General features: G+C 42.1%; 1 protein-coding gene and 1 long non-coding RNA gene across 4 annotated transcripts in view; one reads left to right on the top strand and one right to left on the bottom strand.

Moving 5' to 3' along the window:
• Nucleotides 1–17,148, top strand: part of LOC106575984 (proton myo-inositol cotransporter) — a 76,537-nt gene extending 59,389 nt beyond the window's left edge. Inside the window, exons 5-10 of the mRNA XM_014152761.3 lie at nucleotides 7,023–7,186; nucleotides 7,457–7,577; nucleotides 12,942–13,067; nucleotides 13,345–13,463; nucleotides 13,739–13,891; nucleotides 14,345–17,148. Of these exons, the coding sequence (XP_014008236.3) occupies nucleotides 7,023–7,186; nucleotides 7,457–7,577; nucleotides 12,942–13,067; nucleotides 13,345–13,463; nucleotides 13,739–13,891; nucleotides 14,345–14,571 (910 nt within the window). The 3' untranslated portion in view covers nucleotides 14,572–17,148. The remainder of the gene's footprint in view (nucleotides 1–7,022; nucleotides 7,187–7,456; nucleotides 7,578–12,941; nucleotides 13,068–13,344; nucleotides 13,464–13,738; nucleotides 13,892–14,344) is intronic.
• LOC106575985 (uncharacterized) lies at nucleotides 17,111–22,461 on the bottom strand. 3 transcript variants are annotated; one of them, XR_006760093.2, is made up of 9 exons: nucleotides 22,086–22,461; nucleotides 21,782–21,830; nucleotides 21,183–21,713; nucleotides 20,801–21,011; nucleotides 20,498–20,618; nucleotides 19,651–19,765; nucleotides 19,359–19,386; nucleotides 19,090–19,190; nucleotides 17,111–17,579 (listed from the first exon to the last, which is right to left on the bottom strand). It is a non-coding gene; the product is annotated as an uncharacterized LOC106575985 (long non-coding RNA). The 3 variants fall into 3 exon arrangements; XR_006760091.2 differs by having other exon boundaries at nucleotides 21,183–21,830; XR_006760092.2 differs by lacking the exon at nucleotides 20,498–20,618 and having other exon boundaries at nucleotides 21,183–21,830.
• Between the last annotated feature and the right edge of the window lie 23 nt (nucleotides 22,462–22,484).

The following is a 22,484-nucleotide window of genomic DNA, read 5'->3' as shown; positions in this document are numbered from 1 at the left end:
TATATGGAATAGGGTGCTATTTGGGACGCAAGCAGAGATAGATACTTGGGGGGGTCTAAGGTCCCAGGGAACAATACCTACCCTATCAGAGCTCCTTTAAAGCTGGCTACACTGCTAGCTGACCTAAAGACAAACAATATGATATTGTCTGGAAAGGTCATGATGGCCTGATCGTTAAGGCGGATGGATGCATTGGCAGCCTCAATGTGACATGAGGTGTGTGTGTGTGTGTGTGTGTGTGTGTGTGTGTGTGTGTGTGTGTGTGTGTGTGTGTGTGTGTGTGTGTGTGTGTGTGTGTGTGTGTGTGTGTGTGTGTGTGTGTGTGTGCGCGCTTGTGTGTGTGTGCTTGTGTGTGTGTGTGCCAACTCAAATAACATTTTATTTGTCACATACACTGTTTACAGCAGGTATAAAAACTTCAGCAAAATGCTTGCGTGCTAGCTCCCAGAACATTGCAGTACAGTAATCAATATCAATAATAAGAGTAAAAAAAATACTAATGATAATAATAATAGTATAGATAGAATCCATAGTAATAGCCTGATATGTACACAATATGATATACAGTATAGATAATGAATGTGTTACTGCTATGTCACGCATGACCGTATTTACAAATATAGTGGATAGTGTGTGTGTGTAGGGTAGGGTAGCGTCTTGGTAATGCAGTTGAATACATAGTGCATGCTAAAGCAGCAGCGTGTGTGAGTGTGTGTGTGTGTGTGTGTGTGTGTGTGTGTGTGTGTGTGTGTGTGTGTGTGTGTGTGTGTGTGTGTGAGCTGCGAGGAGTGAGAGGACCATATCATATCCCTAACCAATAACCACTCATGACTGTGGGTTCAGTGGCAAAATCACTTAAACACATTGATACTCACAGACAGCACACTAACTGGTAACAATAATGTAATCATATCAATTAAAGAGAGGGAGGAGGGGAGGGAGAGAGAGAAACAAGAGAGATAGAAAGCATAGGGGCCTAAGAGCACTCAGAGAGAGAGAGAGAGAGAGAGAGAGAGAGCGAGGGAGAGAGAGAGAGAGAGAGAGAGAGAGAGAGAGAGAGAGAGAGAGAGAGCGAGGGAGAGAGAGAGAGAGAGAGAGAGAGAGAGAGAGAAATGTCTCTCTTGGGAACTGGCCTATTTCTCTCTTGAAAGGAGATGAATGCATTATCACACTCATGTCTAATGCTGCTGAACGCAGAGGCACACGGAGACAGAGTTTACTAAACATAGAGAACACACACTGCTCAACTCTGCTCAACCCTGTTCAACTATACCAACAACACGGTGACGCCTACACACCTCTAAAAGAAAACAACAACAACTAAGGGTCCAGAGTTTTTCCTGGAAAGGTGGACCAGACGGTCAAAAAAACTAAACAAGTACCACAACAAAGTCATAACAGTCTCTGAAATTAACTACAACAGCAACAGTAACACACACCACAACGACATCAACTTTGACACACTTAGAGTAGACTATAAAAGGACAATTAGCGCATCTAAATAACAGGTAGCTGTGGATTAACCCAATGAGGAGGCTCTGTGGGTGTGTGTGTGATTAGACAGAATAATATTACCATAGGCTAATTACACACAGCTACGTGATCTGCATAAGCGGCATGAGGTCTTTCGACTTCGATAGCCTAAAAGACATGCTGCCAAACATACCCTCGTAAAACTGACCATCCTACCGATCCTCGACTTCGGCGATGTCATTTACAAAATAGCCTCCAACACCCTACTCAATAAATTGGATGCAGTCTATCACAGTGCCATCCGTTTTGTCACCAAAGCCCCATATGCTACCCACCACTGCGACCTGTACGCTCTCGTTGGCTGGCCCTCGCTTCATACTCGTCGCCAATCCCACTGGCTCCAGGTCATCTACAAGACCCTGCTAAGTAAAGTCCCGCCTTATCTCAGCTCGCTGGTCACCATAGCAGCACCCACCTGTAGCACGTGCTCCAGCAACATCTCTCTGGTCACCCCCAAAGCCAATTCCTCCTTCAGCCGCCTCTCCTTCCAGTTCTCTGCTGCCAATGACTGGAACGAACTACAAAAATCTCTAAAACTGGAAAAACATCTCCCTCACTAGCTTTAAGCACAAGCTGTTAGAGCAGCTCACAGATTACTGCATCTGTACATAGCCCATCTATAATTTAGCCCAAACAACTACCTCTTCCCCTACTGTATTTATTTATTTATTTTGCTCCTTTGCACCCCATTATTTATATTTCTACTTTGCACTTTCTTCCACTGCAAATCTACCATTCCAGTGTTTTACTTGCTATATGTCACGTCCTGACCAGTATAAGGGGTTATTGGTTATTGTAGTTTGGTCAGGACGTGGCAGGGGGTATTTGTTTTATGTGGTTCAGGGTTTGTTGAAAAATGTGTTTATGTAGAGGGGTGTTTGTTTAGAGTATTCCGGGGTTTTGGTTATGTTCTATGTTGTGTATTTCTATGCTCTATCTATGTTGTGTATTTCTTTGTGTTGGCCTGGTATGGCTCTCAATCAGGAACAGCTGTACATCGTTGTTGCTGATTGAGAGTCGTACTTAGGTAGCCCTGTTTTCACCTGTCCCTTGTGGGAAGTTGTTGTTGCATAGCTGTGTGTGTGTGTGTGTGTGTGTGTGTGTGTGTGTGTGTGTGTGTGTGTGTGTGTGTGTGTGTGTGTGTGTGTGTGTGTGTGTGTGTGTGTGTGTGTGTGTGTGTGGTGTGTGTGTGTGTGTGTGTGTGTGTGTGTGTGTGTGTGGGGCCTGCAATACTGTTTGTTCGATCGTGTTGTTTCATATGTGTTCAAATAAAGTTAAGATGAGCACTCAACCCGCTGCGCCTTGGTCCATTACCTACGACGACCGTTACACTATATTGTATTTACTTCGCCATCATGGCCTTTTTTGCCTTTACCTCCCTTATCTCACCTCATTTGCTCTCTTTGTATATAGACTTATTTTTGTACTATATTATTGACTGTTTTTTGTTTGTTTTACTTCATGTGTAACTCTGTGGTTGTATGTGTCAAACTGCTTGCTTTATCTTGGCCAGGTCGCAATTGTAAATGAGAACTTGTTCTCAACTTGCCTACCTGGTTAAATAAAGGTTAAATTAAAAAAATATAATCTCCAGGCCTCCACACAAACAAGCTGCTGATGCCACCGTTGGAACATCTACATTTAAAAAAAGGTCTAATAAATCAATTGAATATACACCATCACAGTGCATCTATTATTTATTTTAGGAAGTTCCGTCTAAAGAAACATTATGATATGAAGAAAATGTATTTCAGAATATGACTTGGCTTACTGTATGTTATCTGGCTATGAGCCATGCCATAAACTGTAGTCTTGTTCATTTAGCAGAGAAGATATGCTCATAAGTCCCTTGCCATTATTTTAAATTAAATTATTTTATAATAAGAAGAATATAACTGAACTTAGCTGAATAAAATAGAAAGGATATTTTTCCCATTTCAGAGCGAGAGTCCGCATATGAAGTGGCTATGTTGAGCGTAGAAGTGATCATTTGAAACAGGTCCTATATCCTAGATTTAGAGTTATTTGGCAACTTTAGTTATGAATGATACAAACCATAGAATGCCTTAGAAATCAAAACATATATGGGCTGCACAATGCGACTTTAGGCTATTGATGATTAGAGAAAGTCACAAAAAAAGCTTGTGCTCTGTTCCTTGCCGCAGGCTGCACACGTTGTTCTCTCATCAAGTGATCATATTTTCACCCATCAGAGTATTCTCAATTTAATATTGTCTTTAATAATATGTAAAATGTATTTTTCAATTTAGAATGACCCATTATCAAATGAGCAGGAACAGGGGCAAGAGAAAAAATAAATGTAATCCGTATGCTCTCGAATAGTGAATAGGGGCCGGTTCGTTTCACTCATGTCAAGTAGGCTACTCTGGTTATTTTCCCGCACGACAGGTGATATTCCGCACAAACTCTGTATGCCATGGGCTCTCCAACCCTATTCCTGCATCTACCCAGTGTTTCATTTGGGAAAGCGAAATCTGTTCGGGAACATCGATAGAAACATGTTTTCACAATGAAACATGGGCTATTTCATTAAACTGTTGACAGCCCCTCTCTGCACACTGGAAAAAGGAATGAAGGAGAGAGGGGAGGAGATGGAAAAGCATGGTGGTGAGATATTCTGTAGCTAAAGGTCATGTGTCAGCCTATTAATTATCAAAACATACAAAAATGCCCAATTACTAAGCTATTCAAAATAAAATACAAATTCACAATAATTGTAGGCCTACTCTGAATTTGTTTAATTAGGCTAGACCAATTATGTACCAAAGATATCTTAAATCAGCATTTTTGTAATGTTTTTCTGCCATGTGTACTATGTGGTAGGCTATGTATTGTATAAAGGCACAATCATTATTTTCATTCAGGTTTTCTTTCGGGCTTGGGCTCATATATAGGCCTATGCCGGTTGTGATACAGCCTGTCCAGAGTGCATAAGAAGAGATAACCCTGATTCAACGGTCACGTAGAATTTTACTGTGGTCATGAATACAGTCTGGGTGCTTTTTAGTTGTGTTGGATTAATAGTTTTGGCTACAGAGCTTCAGACTTCTCGTCCGCTCCGGTCGTCATACATATCATTTTAATATTGCTTTTATATATGACAGCTTTATTGAGTGTCTGAGACCTTCCAGACATGTCAGAAATGACAAATGACAACTGTACTGCCAGCTGTGTCCAGTTCAGAGTAGTTACCCTGGTCTAAAATGTATTACATTTAATAATAAATTGAACACAGACATTTCAATTAGCACAGGGTCTTATCTACAATCTACAGTATTATTGCCATTTGCCCATCTCACCACCTGTAGAATGTTTTTGCGGGCAGTTTAATTTATATAATTGGACTGTGAGCTCCCTGAGAGTCCAAGAATGAGCCTGCATCCTCATCGTTAACAGGGACTGGGGATGGCTCATTCTTCCCTCTGCAAGTGGCCTGGCAGGGGGTCTCACCCGCAAGAAATACATATGTTTTATTCCACATTTCTGGAATGGAGCCAGAGCCTAAAGATACACACACTTTGGCTGTTGGAAACTATGATTTTTAACTGGCACCATGTGGTTACCACCCAATAGTCTGTATTATGGCAGCATTTGGATGCTGTGCTGGAGGGGTTCGAAGTACACTTATGTAGTATTTACAGCGCTCTGTGTAGCTGGTTACATCATGTTTGTTGTGGATGTGGTGTGGTGGTGTTGCTATGATCTGTCAGAGCAGAGGGTAGCTGGTTGGGCTGGTTAAATGTGAGCTGTGCCTCCTTTCTGGCCTGCCTTGCTGCTTCTTAATCAATCTGATTCAAATCTGAGATGGAGCTTAGAGAGCCTCTACTGCAGAGAGCTTTTACACCCGCTGCTACTACAAACCCCTTTATCAGTCATACTGTGTTTCTGTGTGGTGTGTGTGTGTGTGTGGGCAGATGCATACTGAGATTGAAAGCCTCTGTGAGGCGAGACAGAAATCAGGCAGCTTTGTTGCCTTCCGCCTAACATGTTGTTACATCGCTGCATGTGGCTATTACCAGTGCTATGGGCTCAGTTTTTTTCAAAGGCTTTGCTTGATTTTTATATTTATTGACCATGTATGTGGTCCTCATGACCCCTTACACCTGTACTTTAACTCTGAAGTATTGAATTTAGACTGAAGTTGAGAAACATGTTGGCTGACTTAACTAAAGGAAAGATTTATGCAAAGGAGTGTTTTGTTTTGAAAACGAGTAGACGGGTGCAGATGCTTTTCAAGAGATTGAAAAACAAAATGCTAATTCACTGCTCCCTGCAGAGAATGAGTGAAAAAGTGAGGGAGCGAGAGAGAAAGCGAGGGATTGTCTTTTATTTTTTAACTTTTGAATGAATGTTTTCCTCTCTCGTCTTTTTTGGTGAGAATCGTTGCGTTGCGTTCCGAGTGTCTGTATTTTCTCATTTAACCTGGAGAGTAAGGGCTTTTCTACAGAGGCTGGGGTGCTGCCTTGTGAAGCAGGGAGAGGGTTGATCAGAAAGGGGTGTAGTTTCCCTTAACCACTGATATACGGTCTGATATTTTTTCAGCCACTGTAGGTGAATCTTATTCAAGATCTGTGGCAACTTCTACCTTGAGCAGCTATCTGGATGTCTACAAGTTTTACAGGACTAGTATCTTCCTCCACCGTCTATATCACCTGGTCCCCTAGAAATGAGGCATGTCAAGGAGAGAATGTTTAGAGGCCCTGTCTGTCGAGCTTGATGAGGTGTAATTTGCCTAAGTGAAGCAGAGTTCAGCAGCATCCAGGCAGAAAGGTGGCACTTTAATTAGACAGTGACACCAGAGTGTTTGTGTTGCAAATGGTACCCTATCCCCTAATAGTGCACTACCTTTGTCCTGGTCAAAAGTAGTGCACTATTTGGGGATTTGGGTGCCATTTGGGACACAGACAGATACAAGAGTGAATGGGGTGGATGGATTGGGACTGGGCTCATTGTGTCTATTTCGGGTTGATTGCTTTACCGGTGGTTGATTGGTGGCCACTCAACTCAAGAACATAATGGAGTGTACCTCTTCTCTATGGAGAGAATCATTAGCACATGGTGATCTGTCTCTTTCAATCTGTTTCCTACTTATATCTCGCTCTCCCAAGCTTTATTGGCATGAGAGGGACAATCCAATGCAATACAACATACAATCGTAATGAACTTTGAGTTTCCTGTCCTGTCCTCAATAGTCTGTAGATGGCCATTCCAGAAGGACATTACTACCTGGCTGTTCTTTCCAGCATGGCCAGATAGTAGCCACCACCCTATTGTCTTTGTGCATCAACATGGCATCCAGCTAGTGTCTTTATATGGTAGCCATGTGGTGATTGATGATGACCATATCCTGTCCTCTGTGTGCAGGTACTGCTGCACCACCATAGAGATACATTATATCTCTGTGCCAAATTCTCTGTCTTTCTCTATGGTTCTGTTCACTGATGAAACACCCTCTCCTCTTTGTACAGGTACTACGGCGCCACCATCCTGCAGATGTCGGGAGTGCGGGATGACAAGCTGGCCATCTGGTTGGCCGGGGTCACAGCCTTCACCAACTTTCTGTTCACCCTCCTGGGGGTGTGGCTAGTGGAGAGGGTTGGCCGCAGGAAACTCACACTCGGGAGCATCATCGGTAAGGGTCAGAGGGTCAGGGTAAAGATAAATGTATGGATTCTGATGATTCAGAGACACATTTAGTGTGTGTGAATAGATGGCATATTGGATCACAGTATACGTTTCACAGTTAGCTCCACAGATAGATTTGAATGGAATTACATGGACTACGTGAAATTACAGTATTACATGAAATTGTAATACATGTAACTAAACAGACAGTAGTAGTAACCCATATTATGTCTAAAGCAGTACACTGTTTGGTTAGACTGTATTTGTTTTCTCCTAGGAACATGTCTGAGTCTGTCTCTGCTGGCCATTGGGTTTCTGCTGTCTGCCCAACACACACCTCCTGTCACCCTCCACCCCACTGACCCCTCAATTGTCAACTCCACCTGCAACAGACACCTGTGAGTACTCCCTACTCTACTACTGTATTAAACTGTACTCTATCTGCACTGTAGTCTACTGTCCAACACAATACTGAGTATTCCGTACTATTCTGAATATAAGGGTTACATTTCATGTTATGGGGTGCCTCCCGTGTGGTGCAGGGGTCTAAGGCACTGCATCGCAGTGCTTGAGGTGTCACTACAGAGACGAGTTTGATCCCAGCCTGTAACACAACCGGCTGTGACCGGGAGTCCCATAGGGTGGCACACAATTGGCCCAGCGTCGTCCGGGTTAAGGGAGGGTTTGGCCAGGGGAGGCTTTACTTGGCTCATCATGCTCTAGCGACTCCTTGTGGCAGGCCGGGCACCTGCAGGCTGACTTCGGTCGTCAGTTGAACGGTGTTTCCTAACATTGGGGCGGCTGGCTTCCGGGTTAAGCGGGTGGGTGTTAAGGAGGACGCATGACTCAACCTTCGCCTCTCCCGCGCCAGTTGGGGAGTTGCAGCGATGAGACAAGTTCGTAATTGGATATGACGAAATTGGGGAGAAAAGGGGGGGTAAAAATGAAGAAAAAAAAATCTGAAGTTAACATTGACATATGTACATCACTTTATTGTTAAGTGCAGGTGTAAAAAAATGAACCTGAGCCACCATGAATTGAAACATGGTCACTAATGAGGGTGTTCTTTATTGGAAGCCTCTCCAACAAAATCCAGGTAGAATCAGGAATTCCCCAGGGCAGCTGTATAGGCCCCTTTCTTTTAAAACAAATCTTTACTAATGACATGCCACTGGCTTTGAGTAAAGCCAGTGTGTCTATGTATGCGGATGACTCAACACTATACATGACAGCTACCACAGCGACTAAAATGATAGCAACACTGAATGGCTGGCAAGGAATATGTTAGTCCTAAATATTTCAAAAACTTAAAGCATTGTATTACAAATCATTCACTAAACCCTAAACCTCAACTAAATCTTGTAATGAATAATGTGGAAATTGAGCGAGTTGAGGAGACTAAACTGCTTGTAGTAACCCTGGATTGTAAACATATTGATACAAAAGTAGCTAGGATGGGGAGAAGTCTGTCTATATTATAGCGCTGCTCTGTATTCTTAACAGCATTATCAACACACCTGGACTACTGTTCAGTCAGTGGTTGGCTCAGCATGGCTGGCCCTTGGATGTACACAGAGAGCTAACATTAATAATATACATGCCAATCTCTCCTGGCTCAATGTTGAGGAGAGATTGACTTCATCACTACTTGTATTTGTGAGAGGTATTGACATGTTGAATGCACCAATGCATACCCCACAAGACATGCCACCAGAGGTCTCTTTACTGTCCCCAATTCCAGAACAGACTATGGGAGGCGCACAATATTACATGGAACTCTATTCCACATCAAGTAACTCATGCAAGCAGTAAAATTAAATAAAAAAAAACTGGTTAAAAATACACCGTATGGAACAATAGGGACTGTGAAGCAACACAAACATAGACACATGCATACAAACACATGATAACATACGCACTATACACACACATTATAGATATGTGGTTGTAGAGTAGGGGCCTGAGGGCACACACTTAATATGTTGTGGAATCTCTTATGAATGTATTGTAATGTTTTTAAAATGTATAACTGCCTTGTTTTTTCTGGACTCCTGGAAGAGTAGCTGCTGACTTTGCAGCAACTAATGGGGATCCATAATAAATACAAATACAAATGAACATTTTACAGGACCAATAGTGTGTGTGGGTTTGTTTCTTAATACATTTTCCTATTCTTCCATCTAGGACTAAATTCATGTTATTATGCGATCTAATTGTACATGCTGTACATGTTTCTGAACACTTACCTAGCAGATTATTCCAATCTCTGTGCGTTTTTTTATTCTATCAGGGGTTCATTTTAACTGCAGCAACAGATTCCATTTGCGACAGTGCAACAGGGGTTGGGTCTCTGTTCATAGAAATTATGTAGAGAGATAGATAGAGTGAACGAGAAAGAGAAAGAGACCCTGTCTGCCTTCTGAAAGACTGTGCTACTCTCTGTCCTAATTTACACACTGGCATGTAGACTGAGTGTACAAAACAGGAACACCTGCTCTTTCCATGACATAGACTGACCAGGTGAATCCAGGTGAAAGCTATGTTCCCTTATTGATGTTACACTTCAATCAGTGTTGATGAAGGGGAGGACACAAGTTATAACCAGATATATCACATTTACATAAGTATTCAGACCCTTTACTCAGTACTTTGTTGAAGCACCTTTGGCAGAGATTACAGCATTGAGTCTTCTTGGGTATGATGCTACAAGCTTGGCACACCTGATGCTACAAGCTTGGCACACCACACCACTTCTGTGGCCTGCTCTTTATGTGCTCTTAAATGCTAGTAAAATGAAATGCATGCTCTTCAACCGATCGATGCCCGCACCCACCCGCCCAACTAGCATCACTACTCTGGACGGTTCTGACTTAGTATATGTGGACAACTATAAATACCTAGGTGTCTGGCTAGACTGTAAACTCTCCTTCCAGACTCTTATTAAGCATCTCCAATCCAAAATAAAATCTTGATTCGGCTTCCTATTTCGCAACAAAGCCTCCTTCACTCATGCTGCCAAACATACCCTCGTAAAACTGACTATCCTACCGATCCTTGACTTCGGCGATGTCATTTACAAAATAGCCTCCAACACTCTACTCAGCAAATTGGATGCAGTCTATCACAGTGCCATCCGTTTTGTCACCAAAGCCCCATATGCTACCCACCACTGCGACCTGTATGCTCTCGTTGGCTGGTCCTCGCTACATATTCGTCGCCAAACCCACTGGCTCCAGGTCATCTTTGCTAGGTAAAGCTCCGCCTTATCTCAGCTCACTGGTCACTATAGCAACACCCACCCATAGCACGCGCTCCAGCAGGTATATTCACTGGTCATCCCCAAAGCCAACATCTTTTTTCCCACTTTTCCTTCCAGTTCTCTGCTGCCAATAAATGGAACGAATTGAAAAATCACTGAAGTTGGAGACTTATATCTCTCTCACTAACTTTAAGCATCAGCTGTCTGAGTAGCTTACCGATTGCTGCAACTGTACACAGCCCATCTGTAAATAGCCCATCCAACCAACTACCTACCTCATCCCATATTTGTTTTTGTTTTTCTGCTCTTTTGCACACCAGTATTTCTACTTGCACATCCTCATCTGCACATCTATCACTCCAGTGTTTAATTGCTAAATTGTAATTACTTCGCCACTATGGCCTATTTATTGCCTTACATCCTTACTTCATTTGCACAAACTGTTTACAGATTTTTGTATTGTGTTATTGACTGTTCGTTTGTTTATCCCATGTGTAACTCTGTGTTGTTGTTTTTGTCGCACTACTTTGCTTTATCTTGGCCAGGTAGCAGTTGTAAATGAGAACTTGTTCTCAACTGGCCTACCTGGTTATATAAAGGTGAAATCTCTGCAGATCCTCTCAAGCTCTGTCAGGTTGGATGGGGAGCGTTGCTGGAAGCTATTTTCAGGTATCTCCAGAGATGTTCGATCGGGTTCAAGTCCAGGCTCTGGCTGGGCCAATCAAGGACATTCAGAGACTTGTCCCGAAGCCACTCCTGTGTTGTCTTGGCTGTGTGCTTAGGGTTGTTGTCCTATTGGAAGGTGAACCTTCGCCCTAGTCTGAGATCCTGAGTGCTCTGGAGCAGAGTCAAGGATCATCAAGGATCTCTCTGTACTTTGCTCCATTCATCTTTCCCTCGATCCTGACTAGTCTCCCAGTCCCTGCCGCTGAAAATCATCCCCACAGCATGGTGCTGTCTCCATGCCTCACCGTAGGGATGGTGCCAGGTTTCCTCTAGACGTGACACTTGGCATTCAGGCTAAAGAGTTCAATCTCGGTTTCATCAGACCAGAGAATCTTGTTTTGGTGCCTTTTGGCAAACTCCAAGCAGGCTGTCATCTTCCTTTTACTGAGGAGTGGCTTACGTCTGGCCACTCTACCATAAAGGCATGATTGGTGGAGGGCTGCTGGAAGGTTCTCCCATCTCCATAGAGGAACTCTAGAGCTCTGTCAGAGTGACCATTGGGTTCTTGGTCACCTCTCTGACCAAGGCCCTTCTCCCTCGAATGCTCAGTTTGGCCGGGTGGCCAGCTCTAGGAAGAGGTGGTTCCAAACTTCTTCAATTTAAGAATGATAGAGACCACTGTGTTCTTGGGGACTATCAATGCTGCAGACATTTCCCAGCCCCAGATCTGTGCCTCGAGCTCTACAGAAAATTAATTTGACCTCATGGCTTGGTTTTTGCTCTAACATGCACTGTCAACTGTGGGATCTTATATAGAAAGGTGTGCGCCTTTCCAAATCATGTCCAATCAATTGAATTTACCACAGGTGGACTCCAATCAAGTTGTAGAAACATCTCAAGGCTGATCAATGGAAACAGGATGCATCTGAGCTGAATTTTGAGTCTCATAGCAAAGGGTCTGAATACTTATATAAATAAGGTATGTTTTTTAATTTTAATAAATTAGCAAACATTTCTAAAAAACTTTTTTCACTATGTCATTATGGGGTAATGTGTGTAGATTGCTGAGGATTTTTTTTAATCCATTTTAGAATAAGGCTGTAATGTAACAAAATGTGGAAAAAGTAAATGGGTCTCAATACTTTCTAAATGCACCATAAGCGCCTTGGAACGGGGTATGGTAGGAGGTGCCAGGTACAGTGTGTCAAGAACTGCAACCCTCCTGGGGTTTTCACATTCAACAGTTTCCCGTGTGTATCAAGAATGATTCACCAACCAAAGGACATCCAGCCAACTTGACACTACTGTGGGAGGCATTGCAGTCAACATGGACCAGCATCCCAGTGGAACGCTTTTGATACCTTGTAAAGTCCATGCCCTGACGAATTGAGGTTGTTATAAGGGCAAAATGGGGTGAAACTCAATATTAGGAAGGTGTTCCTAATGTTTTGAACACTCAGTGTATATTTACCTGCACTCTCTCGTCACTCACAGCTGCAACAAACAAGACAGACTTGTCTTTAATGCAGGTGGAATGGGTCTGCTGTTCTGTCATTAGAGCTACTCTCTCTGTGAATGAACACACTCTCCGAAATGGGTCTGCCCTATGCTCGCCGCACTACACTCTCACGCATGCACGCACATGGATGCGCACACATAACACACACATAAATACATGCTCTCACACACACACATAGATTATTCTCAAGTTATCAGAGTAAAGAGCTAAAGATAGCATCTTCTCCATTCACAGAGAGGAAATGTGTTCCGTTATACCTCCTCAAGGATCTGGTCTCTGTTTGTGACATCTCTGTCCAATCCTCCTCTGTGATCCCAGGCTGTGTGAGCCGTGTATGCTGGACCCGGCGTGTGGCTTCTGTTACCGTGAGAACAGCACGGCTCTGTTCGCCTCATCCTGTGTACCTGTCAATACAGCCTCCACAGAGAAGGCAGCCTGGGGCAGGTGAGCTACAGGAGGCACTAAGGGGAGGGAGAGAGTGTGTGTTTGTGCATAGGGCAGCAGGGGGCAGGTGAGTTATAGAATGCGCTCTGTGTGTGGGTTTATGCGTTGTGCGTTTGTGAAGGGGATGGAGGGGGTTAGTGGATGGAGTTGAATAAGACTCCTTGAAGAAGGCTTGAGAAGTGGTTCTTCTATAATTCTGTATTCATAGTACCCCTCCATCCATAACATAGCTACTGTTGCTACAATACAATAACTGTCTTGTACCATGTTATTCTAGGTGTTCCAACTCGACCCAGCTGAGAGTCCATACGTACTGGGCCTATAACTACTGTCCCACCTCCTACTCCTGGGTAGTCCTACTTGGTCTTGTTCTCTATCTGGCTTTCTTCGCCCCAGGTGAGAGAGACAACACTGATCTATGTAGAGATTCAGTTTATGTTGTATTTCACTTTTACTGTGGGGCAACTACTAACTAAAGAATTGCAGAGTTAGAAAATGTGATATCTCATTTCAAGTTTGGTGTTAACCATGCATTGATGTCATTTGGGATACTTGCTCAAAGGTTTGATTTGTGTGCTTACTGTATATAAGTCTCGATTCGTTTGCATACTGAGGGGTGGTTACTGTACTGTAGAGCTATCGTATGCCCTGTGTCATCCCTCTCCTTCCAGGTATGGGTCCGATGCCATGGACAATCAACTCAGAAATTTACCCCCTGTGGGCCCGGAGCACAGGGAACGCCTGTTCAGCTGGAGTCAACTGGATCTTTAACTTCCTGGTCTCCCTCACCTTCCTCCATGTGGCTCAGAACCTCACCTATTACGGTAACACAGACACATCTTCCTTCACGTGGCCCAGTCCCTCACCTACTACGGTACAGACCAGCTAATCACTGATCAATAACCCCTTACAGGACATCCTTGATCAATCAACCTGAACAGCAGGCCTGCTTTCACTGCAGGATCTGACCTTTGTTGGACATTGATTAGTCTAGAGACTTGAGGTATCTTATGATAGGCTCAATGTGTAATGAATATAGTTTCATCATGTTTGATTACTTGCTGTCATTTAATAATGTGCAGCAGATACTGGATAGTGTTTGACAGAATTGTACACTGTTGCAGACTAGAACTGAACTCTGCTGTCAGTACAGGAAAACCTCTGGGCCTTTCCTGGTCAAGTCATGTACGGTAGTCAGGGAAAAACTGTAGGCCCTAATAATGACTGACAGACGATGTGTTGTTGATTGTGTATTTGTTGTGATTGTTATTTCCCAGGAGCGTTTTTCCTTTACTCCAGCCTGGCTCTGCTTGGGTTCTTCTTCATCTACGGCTGTCTTCCTGAGACTAAGGGCCGGAGGCTGGAGGAGATTGAGTCCCTGTTCGACAACCAGCTGTGCTCCTGCGGGGCCACGGACTCTGATGAGGACCGGCAGGTGGAGTACATCAGGGTGAAGGGGAGCAACTACCACCTCTCTGACAACGATGCCTCCGACGTGGAGTAGCCCTAGCCTGTGTGCCAGTCTGTTTGTGCTTTCTTGCCAACTCACTGTCACTCATTGTCATGCCAAATAATGGCTTGATGATGACAGCCATGGAGTTGGCAAGAGCACAAACAGATCTGAGACCAGGCTAAAGTAGCCCAGTCTAGTTTGTAACTTTGGCCCTGGATATTGTCCCTGTTCTCTCATCCCAGAAAGTGTGTATCAAGTGACTCAGAGTAGGAGTGTTGATTTAGGATCAGTTTAGCCTTTTAGATCATAGTAAATAATATTACATGGACAGGAAGCTTGATACATGTACATACAGCCTCTGATCTGCATCCTCCCCGAGTCCTGTTCTCTGGTTTGCCTCACAGTCACGTAGGTTACATTGCTCCATCTTTTTCACGGACAGGGTAGCTATTTATAACACATGAGTTACTTACACATTTGATTTTGCCTATGTAATGTTGTAGATACATCTATAGTTTGATGAGAATCTTCTTTTTGATTTGAAAACCATCATGTGAAAAGTATTAAGCATACATTACGTTCATATTTATCCTCAGCATTTAGACATCCATTTTACTGTTCATCTGTCGCATTATTATGAATTTCCATATATGTGAGGCAGACCAACTACGATTAACGATTAACTATTGCCATTTTCCTCTCATAAAAGGTCCTGTGTGGCTCAGTTGGTAGAGCATGGTGTTTGCAATGCCAGGGTTGTGGGTTCGATTCCCACGGGGGACCAGTACTGGAAAAAAAATGTATGAAATGTATGCATTCACTACTGTAAGTTGCTCTGGATAAGAGTGTCTGCTAAATTACTAAAATGTAAAATAAAACCATATGATTAGAGATACAACCTCTTCACAACAAAACCTTATTGTAGGAGGCCAAACATCCACCAAAAGTGTTAAATTCAGAGCGAGGGGTTGAAATATATATTGTTGATACCAGTATGCCTTTCTATATGAAACACAACTCAGTACAATATTGTCTCAGCTTGTCTGTAGCATCACAAATGGGGTGTCAGACACTAGTAGTACACCTGGGCTCTACGTCCCAAATGGCACCCTATTCCCTATATAGTGCACTACTTTTAACTAGAGCCTTATGGGCCTTGGTCAAAAGTAGTGCACTATAAAGGGAATAGCATGCCATTTGGGATGCAACCTGGTCTCCGTCTGATGATGAAGTTCAGTCTTGCTTTGCAGTTTGTTTAATCATGTTGGTTGTAAAGCTACAGTAGCACACGACCTGTCTCTGTTTTGTCATTAGTAAACTTATGAATTATGTTATTTATTCCAATGTATTTTACCCATGATGTCGGTGCCTGTACTGAAGTGAAATGTATGAAGGAGTTGACTATATGGCCAGCCAGCGTGATGATAGCATTTTTTTTTCAGAAGTTGCACAAATGTTTTTATTGATAAATGTAGACTAGACTATTCATTGGGTTACTCAGTCCATCAGAGAGAATACCCATACATTGAAATGGACAGTTTAGTCAGTTAATGTTACACACAATAGTTGCTCTTTGGGAAAACAATGTCAGAAAGAATGTCTTATTTTGTCTCCATTTTATGTTGTGTCTTCCTCCACAGCCTTACGTACAAATCGCAATGCATACTCTTCACGTGAAAGAGCTGGGGTTCTCATCTTCTAAAGGTTCGAGGAGTACTGTACTGTACTGTACTTGCTAATGTCATTTTATATATCGTTAAACTATGTAAGGTGACACGTTTTTAGTTGAGTACTTGAGTACAAGATTTGTGTGTAGCAGACTCTCGTTGAAAGTGGTCAACATAACGTCGTTGAGAATATGTCTGTGTATTATTGTCTGTGACAAAACAATATAGATAGCTACTATTGTGAATTCAAATAGGATTTTCTTTAGACTGAAATGAAATGACAGCATTTCAAGGTATCACTAGATGTGTTTTGCCAGTTCATTGGAACAACAGTATCAATATTGGATTATTGAGTATTTATTATCAATATTTGAGTATTTGATTAGAAATGTGATTAGAAAAGAGAGGATACTATAGGTAGACTAAACTGGGGGTTCACTTGAAGACAGAATAACTTTTTGCTTTTATTATCACAGATAGTTAGTTTTTTAGAGAAACAACACTTTATTGCACATCCCCTTCACAGAGGCGACAACATTGTCGTCATGTAACAAACATGTAAATGAGATAGTGTCAAACAAGTTATTTGATGTGTTGTGATTTTAGAATGCACTTTGATTTTAAGACGGTCACAACCGCTTGACAAACCCATTGTGTTATTATTATATTGCCTTCTTTGCTTTAATTCCTAAATGGGGTCATCCAATGTGTTTATGGTGAACGGGTGCAATTTTTTCTATGTGAAAACAAATTAAATGCAGTGTTTCTATTCTAGGTTATGAAGAAGAACTAGTGAAGATTTAAAACAAATATTTATCCAGCGCTGTATAGTATACATTTGATTATTGTTGCTGTAAATGTTTTACTAGAATTTATATTCTATCAAAGTAAATATATTCATGAGAATCTTGAACACTTGAATATGTATCGGGGAAAAATAAATAAAGTAATTATCTTGCAATGTCTAGCTTTCGTTTTAATGTAGAATCCCAAGGGCATTGTTATAAATGTTTAAATATGCAGAAACAGATCCTGTGGTAAAGGGATGTAGTTGCTAGTGTTGTTCACAACTCTTAAAGGGATACTTCGGGATTTTACCTCCCCTCCTCTCCTGTCCTCCCCACCTCTCTCCTCTCCTTCACGTTTCACTAATCTTTTTCCTCTGCTTCAGCATGAGCAGAATGTCTGCTATTTCCTGAAGTGTCTCAACCTCCTCTGAAAGCCTGTTAACTATGCTCTCAGCAGTGACCTCCTCCCTCTCCTCTGCTCTCCCTCTCCTTTTCTCCTCTCTCTCATCTGGAAGGTCTTCTCTAAGAGGAACATTCTGAACAGGGTCCTGCACCTCTTATTCTTCTTCCTGTCCTCTATGCTGCAGCTGCTTACCTCTCAAGTCTGGATGGAAGAGAGAAAAACATCATTAGGGAGCAACATCCATTTCCAAAATACCACTGAAAATACAAAAAAATACCACCATAATGATTCTTGGTCCGTAAGAAAACTGCAACAAACTGTACGGAAGAATGTCAACATATACAGATCAGAGTAAATATAATTGCAGTATAACGTGTGCTTATTACACCCATTCATTAGCTTTACTTTCAATCGATTATCTATGATAAATTACACCACATATGAAGTTGTTTGCATTGATTTGTCTATATTCGGCTACACTGAATTGTTAATTACATCAAACATTTGCTATTCATACTTTTTACATCATTGGTGACGAGGGGAGCGTCTAGTACAGAGGTAGTGGGTCTCTGAATACACTCTACTCTCAGTGTTAGTGTTACGACACTTGTTTAAAGAGATGATTGATGGGTGGTGCCCAGGTCCAGCCTTGAGCTCTCTGGCTGTTGATTTTCTCCAGGGCGTGTGCTCTTCTCCCTCCCTCCTAGATCTGTCTGACAATGCTCTGTCTGTCTGTTGTCTCATAGACTCATCTCTGTGACTGGACTGCCTTCTGGTGGTTGGGGTCGGTATGACATTGTAAGCAGAATTGTTGTGGGATTCAGAGTCCACGAGGTTGTTCTCTTTACACTCAAGTCCAGAAACTGCACTGAGTTGAAACATCCGATGTTAGACATTTCGAGGTGATGTTGGTGACAGTCTGTGTCTCCATTTCTCGTGTTTCTTGTGTTCTGGTGGCTGCCATTTTTTGTTGGTGGACCTCAGAGCTCTGTGATTCAGACAGAGGACGAGGTGGGACATACTGATCGCCTATAACCCTAACCTGGCTGTTACTGTCATCTGTAACTACACAGCCTGACCGTCTCTCAGTGTAGCCGGAGCTCTCCAACGCTCTCTGGTCTTTATGATCTCTCTGGTCGTTTCCACAATTCCCTGTGCATTGAGGCCTAGTGGGTGGGGTGTAAGGTCTGGGTTGAGACTGATGGTGACCCCTTTGTTGTGTGTTCCAAAGTGATGAGGCCTGGCTGAGGACAGGGATCTCTTCAATACAGGACCTCTCTGAGTGTGACTTAGAGGATCCACCCTGTTGACACTGGTGATAATCCTCCACCTCCTGATATGACATTTAAAGATTACTATGAAAATATGTAGCCTGAGTCCCAGAGCTGTTTGTGCTGTCTTGTCAACTCCATTGCTGCCATTGTCACACTACGTGACAGCAATGGAGTTGACAAGACAGCACAAACAGATCTGGGACTCAGGCTAAGAAATATGTTGATATTACCATGTAAATGCAAAGTGCATAACTATGTAACAACATGTTATTAAACAGTAATTACACAGACTTATAAGAGCAACTAAATGTAGTGTTACAAATAATGAATTACAAGTCAGTCATGGTAGGCCTATGTGATCTATGGGAAATCAAAGCATCCCCTTACAGTACATTAACCAAAGCACATGTAAACGGTATTATCTGTTGTTTACTTACGTCACCATCAAAGTGTGAACTAAAGCAACCTCCTCTTGGAGAGTAACTGGGCGATGATTCACAGCATTCCTTAGGACCATGATGAGTGTTTCCAGGACAAGCTGAAGACACATCTGCAGGTAAGTCTCCACCAGGCTGCGTCCCAAATGACACCCTATTATTCCTCATGTGGCACGATATAGGGGATAGGGTGCCATTTGGGACTCAGACTATCAGTGTCAGATAGATGGTGAACAGCAGATGATTTTGAATATAGTGTGGAAACTTACATGAGCTGACATCAGTGCAGTTGGAAACCTGTTGGAATACAGACGTAACAATGAAACAGGCTAGCCTTCACCATATTAACACATTTAGACTTACCTTTACCTATTATCATACCCTAATCAGGTCCTGTGGCTCAGTTGGTAAAGCATGGTACTTGCAACGCCAGGATAGTGGGTTCAATTTCCAGGATCACCCTTATGTAAAATGTTTGCACGCATGACTCTAAGTCGCTTTGGATAAAACCGTCTGCTAAATGGTACTGTATTATATCGTAAAGCTGCTGCCTGTAATTACCTCAAGAAATCCGGTTCAGGGCCTCAGCTCTGTGATTAATTCACATCTCTGGTAGACGTTGTCGGTACTTCCTCCTTGAGGTATATCTTAGGCATACTCTTCTTAAAATTAGCTGCTGGGATGAATTGACGTACATACAGTACCAGTCAAAAGCTTGGACACACTTACTCATTCAAGGGTTTTTCTTTATTTTTACTATTTTATACATTGTAGAATAATAGTGTAGACACCAAAACTATGAAATAACGCATATGGTGAAGCTGGTTGAGAGAATACCAAGAGTGTGCAAAGCTGTCATCAAGGCAAAGGGTGGCTCCATTGAAGAATCTCAAATATTTGTTTAACACTTTTTTGGTTACTACATGATTCCATATGTGATATTTCATAGTTTTGATGTCTTCACTATTATTCTGCAATGTAAAAGTAAAGAAAAAACATGGAATGAGTAGGTGTGTCCAAATTTTTGACTGGTACTGTATGTCAGTAGAGGTTGACAAACTTTCTGCAAAAACATGTCTCATAGTGTTGTGTTGCTCTTCACTATCTATTTGGTTGACGGAGAACTCCATTGTCTGATTTTTGAGAGAGAACTCCAAGGTGTGGTCTTTGCCATACAATTGGTGGATAGAGAACCCCACTATGTGCATGGCATGGTCTCTGGTCTCTGTGCTACTGGGTAGGCAGATGCATACCCCATTAGTCACTGCACAAGTTATGGAAATATTAACTATCTTCACAGATGTAATCAATACAGCAATGGATATCAGGAAGAAGAAAATAATCAGTTCAGGGGGGGTTGTCAATCTCAATAATGTATGAACAGAAGATGGATAAAGAAAATAATTACATTTTCAGGTAAAAACACATCTTTGATATTTCAGTTCAGTTGGATACTGGGGGGGGGGGGGGGGGGCTGTGGCCCACGAGGCACACTCTCTCCTTCCTCCTGGCTGAGAGAAAGGTCTAAACTACAAAATCAAATATCCATTAGGTTTCAGTTATACTTTTTCTTTACTTAACAAAACTGTTAATATAGTGGAATGAATGCACACTCATTTGTCTTTGTTGCATGTGTTTGTGGGGTAGAGATGAGGTTAAATCCATTCCAAATTAAAGAATACTGTTACTATGAAAGTATTTGAATGAATACCTGTGGTTGCTCTGAGGTGGAGATATCCCAGGGTGGCCTAGGGGAGCAGTGTGGCTTTGGCTGGACCTGTGCTCTCTGTTGGAGGGAGAACAGGCCTGCCCCTGAGGAGTAGACTGACGACGATGCTCAGGGTGAGCCCCTTCTCCTGGATGTGTTGCTGGTAGTCTGACGTACTGGTGTCTGACATGTTTGACTCCAGCCCTGGTGAGATCTGAGAGCAACAATCAATGAACCACCCAAATGTCACAAGGTTGAGTCATCATTTCCATAAAGCTTACTGTGTCTGTAGGTTCAGAAATATGGTAAAAAGAGTACTACTGATGTAAGGTGATGTATTTGTGTTGTCAGAAAAGACGAATCAGTGTGAGTAAACGTGACTGACCTGTCTACACTTGAATTCATCAGGAAGGCAGTGCTTTCTCTTTCTAGCAGCCTGGACACTAAAATACATCAGTTGTACAGTACCATTAATACAAATACTTGAATGTCATTAAAGATGACGTTTCCTCCTAGAATGATTCTATAATTGCTTGATATATATAACCATGCCTGTACAAAGGCTGTCTCTCAAAAGAGAACGACTGATGGGGAGCCAGGGCTCATGGGTAACTCCAGGGACCCCTCCCTCATCGACTTGGGTCCTCCCTTATCATCAGTGATGCGAGTTACCTTTGGCTGATCTGGAACAAACTAAGTTATTGTTGTGGGTGGGATCCTTTTTCAATGTTATTAGTATTTATCCATAATCTATAGATGTCTGTCTGAACTCACCATTGTTTTCTTTCTTTGCAGCAATCTGGTTTACTATGAATAAAGTCACTAGGTACATACTTCCAGAGCTGGCTCCTTCAGGAGAGTTTGGTATTCCTAAGGTTTTCATCTTTCTCTGCATTTTCTTCTTTTCAAAGAATTCCTGATAAAATGTTGGCATATGTATTATCATGTCACATATACTTTATTATAATATATACAATATGGTACCTTATTTATCCTCTGCTTTTTCATGTCATTTCTCATCATAAACCGGTTCCTGTAACGTTAATATTCATAATGGAAAATCAAGTTAAAATTGATATTAAAAAGGAGGTCAATAGAATATTTTTGTTAAATAGTAACAGTTATGTAACAGTTGTAATGTTATCTGACAACGAAATAGAAAGTTAACGTTGAATATTTGCAAACAAGCAGGTTTTCTAAAACTCGTTCCACCCAGACTGTCAACAAGTACATCTGTAAAAGTGTTAACGAAGCTAACGTTAGCTAGCTAGCTAGCTGTCAAACTCACCTTGAACCACCGACACAATTCACTTTGTCCAGTAAAATTAGAGCGACAACAAAAAAAACTTTATTGGGAGACATATTTTATCAGCACTTTTTTAAATGTATCTAACAGTATACAGTAGTTGATAGTTGAGTTTTTATGAAACATAGCTAGCTAGCTACTAGTGAAACGTTCTCATAAAGTAGCCGATTATAATGATGCTTCAGTCGAGTTTGAGAGGTACAAAGATACAGGAGCCAAGCCAACAGACAAATAAATAACGTAGACGAGAGAGGCTTTGGTAGTAACCACGTTATTACGCTCAATAACAAAATGTTGTCACAATACAGTGTGTATAGTAAAAAACGTACAGAAGGACTTCATTTGAATACGTCCCTCACAACCGATCGTGTCTTTCCGGGG

The sequence above is a fragment of the Salmo salar genome, chromosome 17 (assembly GCF_965601325.2).
Source record: "Salmo salar chromosome 17, fSalSal1, whole genome shotgun sequence".
Lineage (NCBI taxonomy): Eukaryota > Metazoa > Chordata > Actinopteri > Salmoniformes > Salmonidae > Salmo > Salmo salar.
Note: the sequence above shows the minus strand (reverse complement) of the source record. Positions and strands in the feature narration are given on the sequence as shown.